Source organism: Sinocyclocheilus rhinocerous, unplaced genomic scaffold (genome assembly GCF_001515625.1).
Source record: "Sinocyclocheilus rhinocerous isolate Xijiao unplaced genomic scaffold, SAMN03320098_v1.1 scaffold30, whole genome shotgun sequence".
In the NCBI taxonomy this organism is placed as follows: domain Eukaryota; kingdom Metazoa; phylum Chordata; class Actinopteri; order Cypriniformes; family Cyprinidae; genus Sinocyclocheilus; species Sinocyclocheilus rhinocerous.
In genome coordinates this window covers 2,424,176-2,435,967 of record NW_015657838.1, presented here as the reverse complement: position 1 = coordinate 2,435,967, position 11,792 = coordinate 2,424,176, and the positions used below count along the sequence as shown (strand labels likewise).

At 36.0% G+C, this 11,792-nt stretch overlaps 2 protein-coding genes across 8 annotated transcripts in view; both read right to left on the bottom strand.

Moving 5' to 3' along the window:
• LOC107721608 (ankyrin repeat domain-containing protein 10-like) overlaps positions 1 to 2,196 on the bottom strand; it is a 23,915-nt gene extending 21,719 nt beyond the window's left edge. For all 4 annotated transcript variants that reach the window (XR_001637723.1, XR_001637724.1, XM_016529713.1 and 1 more), the window contains exon 1: positions 1,839 to 2,196. Coding sequence is in view for 2 of the 4 variants with exons in the window: in XM_016529713.1 (XP_016385199.1) it covers positions 1,839 to 2,030 (192 nt within the window). In the remaining 2 variants the exon portion in view is untranslated. The remainder of the gene's footprint in view (positions 1 to 1,838) is intronic.
• Positions 2,197 to 4,986: 2,790 nt separating this feature from the next.
• Positions 4,987 to 11,792, bottom strand: part of LOC107721606 (ATP-dependent (S)-NAD(P)H-hydrate dehydratase-like) — a 15,750-nt gene continuing 8,944 nt past the window's right edge. For 3 of the 4 annotated variants that reach the window (XM_016529708.1, XM_016529710.1, XM_016529711.1), the window contains exons 4-11: positions 10,121 to 10,166; positions 9,376 to 9,464; positions 9,045 to 9,153; positions 8,509 to 8,559; positions 7,628 to 7,732; positions 5,534 to 5,654; positions 5,325 to 5,445; positions 4,987 to 5,237 (exon numbers count right to left, since the gene is read on the bottom strand). In XM_016529708.1, the coding sequence (XP_016385194.1) occupies positions 5,087 to 5,237; positions 5,325 to 5,445; positions 5,534 to 5,654; positions 7,628 to 7,732; positions 8,509 to 8,559; positions 9,045 to 9,153; positions 9,376 to 9,464; positions 10,121 to 10,166 (793 nt within the window). In that variant the 3' untranslated portion in view covers positions 4,987 to 5,086. The remainder of the gene's footprint in view (positions 5,238 to 5,324; positions 5,446 to 5,533; positions 5,655 to 7,627; positions 7,733 to 8,508; positions 8,560 to 9,044; positions 9,154 to 9,375; positions 9,465 to 10,120; positions 10,167 to 11,792) is intronic. The other variant, XM_016529712.1, reaches the window with a different exon arrangement.

The window sequence follows — 11,792 nt, the reverse complement described above, 5'->3', positions numbered from 1 at the left end:
TTGTGCATTCTACTGTACGGACGTAAATTTACATTTCCTTCAGCCTGAGGCTTATTCATTTCACGTTTGGTGTGAAAAGGCTTTTATATTTGCAAACAAACAAGCGAGCCCTGTCCAAATTTAAAAAGTAACGTAAAAGTAACGTAACGCATTACTTTCCATAAAAAGTAACTAAGTAACGTAATTAGTTACTTTTTTATGGAGTAACGCAATATTGCAATGCATTACTTTTAAAAGTAACTTTCCCCAACACTGACTGGACTAAATATTGGTCTAATGTACCTGGGTAAGAAAACAATTGCACTTGATACATACTGGAAGCATTTAGTACATGAAAGACGGTTACTGTTGTTTCAACATTCCATGCTGATCATTCCTGCAAAATCTCAAATTTCACTCGGACTCTTCCTGTTATTCATCTACTCCACAGCGCCATAAACCATTCTTTCTAGACACTCCCATGCTGACATTACACCCATCCAGATAAAGCCAACAACACACAGCAAGTGGGAGTGGCACCAGAACAGAGATTTATAGCTTCCTCATGACTATTTTTATAAGTCATATCAGATTTGCCATAATAATTCAACTGGCAAAATCTAGTTTGATCTAAAACCCTGCTGATCAAGCTCATACACAGAGGAATTTCCCTCTAAGTTTGAAAGGCTGAAATGCACGCATCCTGTGGAGCTTTAAAAGTCAATGCAATGCAGAAAATGCTTTCCCTTTTCAGTAATTCACATCTAAAAATAAACCTAGGGTTTGGTGTTTATATCAGCCTGCTGACTCTCATACTTCATCCGGTTGGGTAACTTCAAGATATCTGAGAATAAACACATCAGCCACATAACAGATAATGTAGCTCTTTAGAAAGTGAGAGAAACCTGAAGTTCAACATCATTACCTGAGGAAAGACTACACCCACAGGTATCAATGCAAAACTACACTTGTAAAAAAAATACTCGGACAAAATACGACCACACGTGCAAGGACTCGTATGAGTCGGTTCTTTTAGTGAATCAAAAACACTCATTGAATGAGTGAAAGCAGTTGAAACGTATTTCATCGGGTCCAAACTGAAATGAACCAAGAACTGCTACTGTGTTTTTTCTAATTACGCTTCTAAAACCGGTCTTAGAAGCATAATTAGATAAACAACGTTAATACAAATGAATAAATGCAATGTCATATTTTTGTTCGTTTAGCATTGTATTTGATATATTATTGAATGGAACATGCGATCATTTTGAATCACTGAAAGTTGCTAACTAAAAAGTGTATAAAAACATTCATTTCTGAGCCTTATCTGTTGAAATTTAAAACGACCTCATCATTTCTCATCATTAACTGCTGAATTTATTTCCTATAAATATTTCCTAAAATAAACTAATGAAAACGGGCCAGTTTGTCTTCGTCTCCGTTTTGCTCTTTTACAATCAACACGGATTTATAATCACAAGACAAGCTTTTTGTTTTTTAAATAATAATATTAAAATAAAAGATGGAAAAACAGATTAAAAAGAGAGATCAAGCCAAACCCGTCTGCAGTGCGTCCACTGATATGCGCAACGTTCAACTAACGTTCATCAGCGAAGTCAGATCATACATCATATTTGCACGATCCCATTATCATCTTCTTCTGATGCGGTTTGAGTGTCACTGACGAATAACTTAACATCTTTGAAAATGCATGAAAAAATGAAAGGTGCAATGCATTGCATTTTATTAAGGAGAGTAACAAATAATGGTTTAATTGAGTATGATTTTTTTTCGTGCACACTATATCTAAATAACAATTAATTACACATGCTGCTTAATAAATGAGTTCGATTGTGCACCTTGCCGAAGTGTGCAGCCCAGTGTAGAGGAGTCCACCCGTAGAAAGAGTCCTCCACAGCCAGCTGATCTGTGCTGCACTGGAGGAGCGAGCACAGGGCGCCCACATCTCCATCTCTGCACGCGCGATGAAGAGGGAAGCGGATATTCAGCACCTCCTCGCTAGAAAACCCAGACTCCAGTCCCACCGACATTAGTGCACAGCAAAAACGCTCGCTTTTATAAATACGTGGAAACAGGAATCGTCAGAAAAAATGGTGGACTTCACGATGTCTGCTTTTATTAAGTGCACCGCCCAAACAACGCGCTTGCAAAGGGGAGGCGAGACGAGACACGCGCGCTGAAGGACCGAAACTTCACATAAGAGTCTCCAAAACCCGAAACGGATCAAATGAGAATCAGGACTGGAGATACGCATGCGCACTTACAATGTGACCGTACCCCGAAGCCCGAAACGGATCGCTTGAGACTGATGCTGCGCATGCCCACTATAAAATAAACGCAGCACAAAACCAGAAACGGAGAAGTTGAGACCCTGACTAAAACTGCCTACTACAATAAAAACGTACCACAAAACCCGAAACGGATAATTTTAGACCCGGATTTAGCCTGCGCATGCCCAGTACAATATAATGACCATCAAAACCAGAAACGGATCTCTCGAGAAACTGGACTGAAGCTCTGCGCATGCTCACTATAAAATAAACGCAGCACAAAACCCGAAACGGAGAACTCGAGGATCCGGAGGATTGAGTCACGCCACTGAACGTGTATGGAAAGCCGTTGTAACGTTTAATCTATAAGCCGTACTAGTATCTATTTTCATGGTACTAGTACCTATTTTTTAGATACTAGTATCTTTTCCATTAAGTACTAGTACTTATTCATTAGGTACTAGTGCTTATTCTTTAGGTACTAGTGTTTATTCTTTAGGTACTAGTGTCTATTCATTAGATACTAGTACTTATTCATTAGATACTAGTGCTTATTGATTACATACTAGTATTTATTTATTAGATACTAATACTTATTTATTAGATACTAGTATTTATTCATTAGATACTAGTACTTATTAAATATGTACTAGTACTTATTTCAATAGTGACTAGTAACTATTATATTGTTACTAGTAAAAATGTTTACATTTTTGCCATTGACTTCTATGGGGATCCGTCATTGAGATATCAACTATTCAGTTTTGACTAGTATGTATTCCACTAGTGACTAGTACTTAATTTTTATGCACTAGTAGTTATTCATTAGGTACTAGTACATATTTTTTAGATACTAGTACTCATTCATTAGATACTAGTACCTATTAAATAGACACTAGCACGAATAAGTGCTAGTAACTTTACAAAATACATTTGTACCTAAAGAATAAACACTAGTACCTAAAGAATAAGCACTAGTAGCTAAAGAATAAGCACTAGTACCTAATGAATAAGTACTAGTACTTAATGGAAAAGATACTAGTATCTAAAAAATAGATACTAGTACCATGAAAATAGATACTAGTACGGCTTATAGATTAAATGTTAAAACGGCTTGCCATAGAACGTGGCGCGGTGAAGACAAGAGCACGTACACAACAAGAGCGTCAAAGGAAAAAGTAGACATATTTTGAAGTCTCTTATTTTTCAACGCGGATGTAAGCCGTTTTCTGTGAATGTGCAAGACTTCCGGTTCATTAGCCGCTGTAGAGAAATAACGAGAATAACAACAAAATAAAGTGCAGTAAACGGTAAAACTGTTTGCACTTCACACCAGTGTGTTCATAATTAAGGCAATACATTAAAATAATATGGTAAGAAACACAATATGCAATATCAAGCAGCAAAACGAGCTGTTTTGTACAGCTAACAATAGCAGGAAGCAAATGACCCCGGAAGCCAGACACATACAATTTACAATAAATAAATAAGGTGGATATCTGATTCTATACAACATTACCTTTTTTATTCACAAGGTCACGATGCTATCCTATTTTGGTGTAAAAAGGGTTTAGTTATTACAATAATACCACAAAGGATCTCCTATAAGAAAACGTGCATACAAAGAACGTTACTGTAATAAGAATAATTAATAAATTTAAGGTGTTTTCAGGTGTTGTCATACTAAGTTGTTGTTGCAGATTGTGACTAATTTGCATGTATTGTGCATTGTAAACGAGGTATGAATTTAACAAATAAAAAGCTTCCTACTCTATGCTTTTTAAAATATATAAATACTATGAGGATGAGTACTAACGATTATTTTAAAACTGAGCAGCTTTTGCATAGTTCTTCTCTATTTGATTTAAAAAAGAAAATAAATAAAAAAAACTCTGGTAACACTTTATTTTATGGAGTCCTTGTTACACGTTACATGTACTATTATAATAACAATTAATTATGAATAATTACATGCAAGTAACACTAAGCCAAACCCTAACCATATAGTAAGTACATGCAGTTAATTAATATTACTCAGTACTTAAATGTATAATTACACTGTAACAAAGACACCTTAAAATAAAGTGTAACCAAAACTCTCAATCTCTATGAAAACCTCTTGCCAAACCTCTTACTATCTTACCAACCAAAATGAAGTCCAGACACATTCATGCATTTACACAGAATGAATAATACAAAACCGAAACAGTTATAAGTAAAACTTTCATGTTAGTTTAATACGTAGAATAGCAAACTATATCTAAAAGTGACAGCCACTTTCAATTATTTGTAATTTGTCCCACATACTAAATAGGGATTGTGAGTTATTGACAGAAAATAAGGTGTTAAACAGCTTAATGTAAGGAGAACATCCACTATAAAGGTAGAGCATTTGTCTGAATACTTAAAAGTGAACATTTTTCAAGCAGACCAATAAATAAATTGCAGCTGGTAGTAGCAATTCATTCATAAAGGGAAAGTGTTAAAACTATCTCCTGGTGGGTTATCATATACAAATCTAAACACTCGCAAACATAACACACATCTATACACATACATATATATATATATATATATATATATATATAAAAAAAAAATGTGTATGATGTTTATAGAGGGCGACCACACAGACATGAAAGTGGAGAAGTAGTTGAAACTGTATCGCAGAACTACAAGAGGCACTTTAAAATAAAATGGAAAAGAAAAAAGATGCTCAACAATGTACTTCACTTTTATTTAATATGAGTAGCACTGAGATGCAGACCTTTAGTCTTTATAATGTCCATGAAAAGAGAAATGGATACACGCACGTAGGTTTAGCTTTCAAACAACTTCTTGAAAGCGCTGCTTATCTCCTGGATCATGTCAGAGGTGGTGGTAGATCTGCTGTGTTTGTGGAAGGCCTGGCGATTACATTGCCTTGTCAGAGACGTAGCACCGAATGCAGCCACCAGCGAGGGATTCATGCTGGGGAAAAAAAAGGTACATTTACAATTGAACTGAAAGTGATATGCAATGACACATCAAATAATTACTGAAGATGGAGCAACTCACCCTTTAGCTGCATCTGGAGGTGAGCTGAACGCCCAGTGGGCGAAGACTCCTAAGGAACCGGAGAGCAGATCTCCCTGTCCTCCACAACGCCGCCCACTGCCCTCTTGATTACAGGTAAGCACTGAGAGCAGGTAGAAAAGCAATGTTAGAGAAAGAAAATGGTGCACTGGAACCTTTTGAAGTCTGAATATTTCAAGAAAATCACTAACTGTGCTTTCCATCAGTAATAATGTCCTCCTTCCCCTTCAAAACCAAGGTAAGGTGGCCCATGGCGATGCTGAGCTGCTGAGCACTTCTCTTGTGGTCGGTGCTGTCCAGAGGTTCATGATGCTGAAATCAAAGTTTGATTTAGCATGTATACTGCAGTTGTATGTCTTAGGTGTCCGTAAATGTGTTTTATTTCAATCAATCTATCTATCTATCTATCTATTCTATCTATCTATCTATTTTAAAATGGCAAAACAAGGAATTTTCTAGTGGTTTTAGTGCAGTGGTATTCAAACTTTTTAAAGAGCAACCCTATTTTCTCTTTTTAAACTGACGTGACCCTATGCAACCATTTAAATGCATGAAGTCGTGCATATAGCTAGATATAGATAGATGCTGCAGTTTTGACAAGGAATCCCCCATTTATATGAGAATGTCACTCATGAAACTCTGCAGCATGTATGCCACGTTGGTCCTCTTAGCAGCATGACAAACAAAAGTTTCATTAAAATTCTGAATGGATTATAAATAGCCAAGAAAGCGTACAAAGTGCACTCTCTTTATCATCACTGAAAAGCCGTCACTCATCTCAGTTTATCGCGATCTCAGAAAATTCCCTTAAAATCAATGAATCTCTCTACACTGCACAATAAATCTCGTATTTACATCGCGTCTACACTTTTGTTCATTATAATTCGTGAGCGTGCAGAACTCAGGACTGACCAAAACTCTGGCATTTTGAGCGGTGAGTGGATTCTGACTATCTGAAACACCTCTGATTGACTGTTTTGCTTTCCAGAAATCAACAGATCTGTCTGTGATTGACTACGATGTTCAACGCTGCAAAATAGTCTCCACAGACCCACCAGAGGGTTGCAACCCAGGGTTTGAAAGCCACTGTTCTAGTGGACAGTTGTTCAACTGTTTGAGTCCAAGGCCACTTTTTGTCTAAGATAATATTCAAAATCTCTCCTATTTAAGCTGATATTTTCATGTTGAACATTATGAAGGTAAAATGATTCCTAAAAGATTTGCGCAGTGTAGATAATATAACAAGCGTAAATTATATTCGCATTCGCAAGAGAAGATTTGTAAAAGTGTAAATTGCATTTCATGTGTAAGATAAAAAAGATTTTTAGCCTTTTACTGTTTTTTTTTTAACTGTAATATATTGTGAAACTGCAGCTTCATGCAGTTTGTAACAATAAATATGTATTCTGTATTCTTCTGACTACCATTTTTTTGTGCATACACTTTTGCCACATTTTTTCCCTGCCAAAATATGGCCAAAAGCATTGCAAGCCTGTCAACAGCAGTTTAAAAGCGAAACAAGAACTGAGAACTGCAAGACGGTTTGTTGCAAATGTCTAAATGGCTTCTTGTGTGCGTAGGGGAATGTGGGATCATTCTCGAAATTTCAGTGATTGACAATAACCATAGCAATGGGTGGGATAAAAAAAAAAAAAAAAGTATGTCAAAATAGATGTGCATTAATTAATGTTAATGTAGACTAATAAATGAAATGTTTGAATTTTCACATTGTGACAACAATTTGTCAGCAAAGTTTATGCCCTCAAAATATTTTTGAAATGCTGTTGGGATTATTTATAAAAGGACGGACTAGTCAATCTTGTAATGCTTTGAGAGTATATTGCTATTCTTGTTACGGTAGTGCTTAGGAACATTAAATCTCATTACATCTGCACTTTACTAGAGCACCTTCACTAATTGCAGATGCACCTGCAATGACTGAATTCTGGAACCGGGACTGCAGTGAAAGCAATGTTCTAAAAACAAAGACTCTATTTATGTGTGGTAATAACATCTGTGCCAGGAGATCTGATGGTAATGTGGTCAGTGGTGAATACAGGTGCAATGGCATCCAAAACGTTTACGTAAAAAAAAAAAAAAAATCTGATCACAGGAGAACATATAAGACACATTTGAGCCACATACAATACCAGGCAAAGTATCATTTTTGCCTCATCAGATAACCTGAGAAGAATGTCAATACCAGATGTCCTCGAGCCACAGATATTACATAAAAATAGAACCTGCTCAGCCACAAGGAGGATATTAGCACTTTCAAAACTCACCATGGCCTCATACAGACGAGTAAACTCCATAAAGTTGGGTGTGAGGATGCCTCTCTGATATCCTTGAATGACTGATGGTTCTTTTGCCACTAACCAAAGTCCATCCTGTAAAGAAACACAAACATGAATGTGCAATGCACATACAGTGGTGTGAAAAAGTGTTGGCCCCCTTCCTGATTTCTTATTTTTTTGCATGTTTGTCACACTTTAATGTTTCAGATCATCAAACAAAATTAAATATTAGTAAAGTGGACCAAAATTCCTCCACAGCGCTGTAACAGACTCATTGCAAGTTATCGCAAACGCTTGATTGCAGTTGTTGCTGCTAAGGGTGGCCCAACCAGTTATTAGGTTTAGGGGGCAAACACTTTTTCACACAGGGCCATGTAGTTTTGGATTTTGTTTTCCCTTAATAATAAAAACCTTCATTTAAAAACTGCATGTTGTGTTTACTTGTTATCTTTGACTAATATTTACATTTGTTTGATGATCTGAAACATTAAAGTGAGACAAACATGCAAAAAAAATAAGAAATCAGGAAGGGGGCCAACACTTTTTCACACCACTGTATAAACCATTTTTACACAAGTGACTAATTTATTCAGTGCATCCACAAAATAATTGTCCTCTCTGCTAATTCAGCAAACCACTGATGCCCTTTTTCTCTGGATTAGCAGCGTCCGTTTTAGATCATTTTTTTTCATCTTTTAGGCAATACACAATACAACATTAATACTGTCAAATTAAAACCCCATGTTTGAGCTCCGACCCAGTTCTCCTTCTGTATTAGGGACACTGAATCTATTGGCTGTTGCCAACATTCCCAGTATAAAAGCATATTGATCAGCTACATCAAAAGTGTCAGTGAAAACAGTACTCACAGCATCAATGATGATTGGTATTCCTCGGAGTTTTGACCTCTCAATAATCTCCTAAAACGAAACATCAGCCAAACATTCATTAATTTAAACCCACATAAACATAAATGTGGAAATATACAATATTGCCAAGCTCTCTAGAATGACACTTCACAAAATGATTGTTTTAATTTACACTAAGTGTCAAAAGTACGGACACTCGTACTCATTTTGCACATTTTAGAAAAACAACAGTCAACAAAACTGTAAAATAAAACAAACTTTGTATGACAAATGTAGTGCAGTGACCAAATAAATAGTTCTCTCAACCAACTTCATGGTCTACAAAACTATTCAATTAACATTTTAGGTATTTAGCCGTAGGCCTTTAGATCAGGAGGTTTATCCAATTTGTGGTACTATATAAGGAAATCAGAAACAATTTTCCTTTTTAAAAAGAATATTTATAAATTATTTTTGTGTTATATATTAGTATTGACTAAATTGCCATAATTTGCCATAAAAGTCATAAGATGTTTTTGAAGTATCATTTATTTTGCCTTAGCATTCTTCAGAAGCATCTCCTCTCTCCCCAGACCTGGTCCCACAACCAGACTGTGAAGCCTGGGCAGCCATTTCTCGATCTCCTCCACAGCATTGGGACCGTCTCTGGAGGTACACACCGCCAGAAGAGAAACAGCACCATCATGCTCAAATCCCTCTCGACATGACAATAAATAAAACGTGTTTCAGCTGGTAAAATGGATTGAATCAAATAACCCTGGAGGCCCATAAAATTCACTTGTCAGAAACTCTTCTGTTGGCCACCAGAGATATTTAATAAAATTCACTTGTAATCAAAAGTCGTGTCTAATAAGGGTTCCTGCTTACAGCACTGGATGGACGATGAGTTCAGGACTGTAGGACTTGATGACTGGAGCTGCATCTTTGGTGCAGAACACATGAGACAGGTCGGCTCCCTGGAAAACAGGCAGGACGAGTAGAAGGTAATGGACTGATATATCTGACAATATACCAGCATTTTGAGATGATCAGATAACTTTGTCATCTTGGCTCATTAACAGAAGCACAAGTTCTCATTGTGTCAGCTCCAAAGGTTAATGCAAAAAAATAAATAAATAAAGTGCACTTTTACGCAGATGTCTCCTTTGGCAACATTAAATTGTACTGTGTCAACAACACACACATCACTGTTGAAAAGTTTGGGCTCAATAAGATTTTTTGATGTTTTTGTTATATATATATATATATATATATATATATATTTATATTTAAAGTCTCACCAAGCCTGCATGTATTTGATCAAAAATACAGTAAAACCTGTAATACTGTGAAATATTATTACAATTTCAAATATATGTTTTTGAAATCATTCTAATATGCTGATTTGCTGCTCAAGAAACATTTCTTATTATTAACAATGTTTAAAACATAATATTAAATGCTGAATAATATATTTGTTGAAACAATTTTTGTTCAGGATTCTTTGATAAATACGAGACAAAGTCGAAATAAAACCATGAAGATGATTTACTGTGCATGTCACTTAAGTAGGAAAAGACAAAATGCAGATGAGAAACAAAAAATGGATTGCATTTTTTAACAGAATACTTACTACTTTTAAAGCCGAAATAGCTGCAAAGAAAGGTGCTCCTGTGTACCTAGCAAGAACAATACAAAACTGTAAGTTTCACCAAGCAAATTCACATATAGACAGAATAAACAGAAGAAAACAGCCTGCTAGGTACTATAACACTCACATCACAGCACATAGCACCTTATGAAACGCTGTTGTGGCAGAGCATGCCTTGATGGTATGTGGTTGAATGTGAAAAAGTGAGCAAGTTAGGTGCAAGCTCTAGAAATTACACTCTAAACATAACAGCTCCGGAAAAAGAGGAAATCTATGAAAAATGCCCTGAAACTGTAAAATAACTATAATTTTTTTTTAATATTCTCCTGATCACACTTTACATTAGATGGCCTTGTACTTAACCATTTGATACAATATACTATACTAGGGGTGTAACAATACATGTATTTGTTCCGAACGGTCACAGTACAAACATCACGGTTCGGGTTCATGCAGTCCGATACAGTCGTATGCAACGCTAACCGTCACAACAGGAAAGAAGAGGCGATCTACACACCAACCCTATAGTCTGTAAAGAGGAGAAAATACTGTACCAGTCAGATCAAGCTCACTGTTAATGATGCTCAAAATATAGGAAGACAAATTTTATTGGGGTTAAATTAATGTTTCTCTGAAAGGAACTGACCGTCTTCAGAAATGTTTCGATGGCATTTTCTTTTCCTCTTACTTCCATATAATGCATATTACAGTAGTATTTAAGCGCAGTTGCTTTGTTTACAGCGGTAACCAAGGGAATGCTTTATCTCTGCTGTTCCATAAGCACCACCTGCTGTCAGAGAATAAATTTGCATCTTCATTCAGTCCATCTGATGTTTTTGTTTTGTGCAGGTGTCTTATGTAGCATAACTTCACTAATCTAAATTCGGACCATCCTGTTTTTGTTTTAAATCTTGAAATTATACAGTGCAATTCAAAAAAAAAAAAAACTGTTCATGCTACATGTATGTAGCACTACTGTCGGTTTAAAATAAATGAAAACAATACATGTCCTACTTGTACTGACCTCGTATCGAACCGTGACCCCAAAACTGAGGTACGTACCGAACCGTTGACTTCTGTGTACCGTTACACCACTAATATGTACATACATGAGGGTGCATTGTAATTAAAAAAAATTTAAAAATTAAAAAGGCACTTTTAAAATTTATAGTCAACTGTTAACTTTACCCCCAACTATAACCCGAGCCCTTTCCCTTAAACCCATATAATCCTAGTGACAATACACTTAGCTCACAAGGTGAGACAAAATGCAGATACTTGGTTCACTAGGAACAAGACAATGTTTTAATACTTTAAGAAATTTTCAAATGACAAAATATTTGTCTTATAATATTTATAACAAATACCTGCAGAGGGTGACTTGCTGCCGTATGAGGCAATGACTTTGCAGGCAGCGTTTTTGCACGAAGGCACCGCATGGAAATGATTTCGGACAGGCTTCTGAGGTACAGTAACGGTTTAATGATCTACAGCAAAATATAGAGAGCTTTGGTGATAACTAAGTGAATATTTAATTACTGCAATATTAATTTCTCGCTAGAAATGACATCAAAAGTGGAAAACATTGATCAAAAACGTACATTTTCATACAAACTGACCACCGACTGCAACTTTCAGACGCCATCTTTATTTT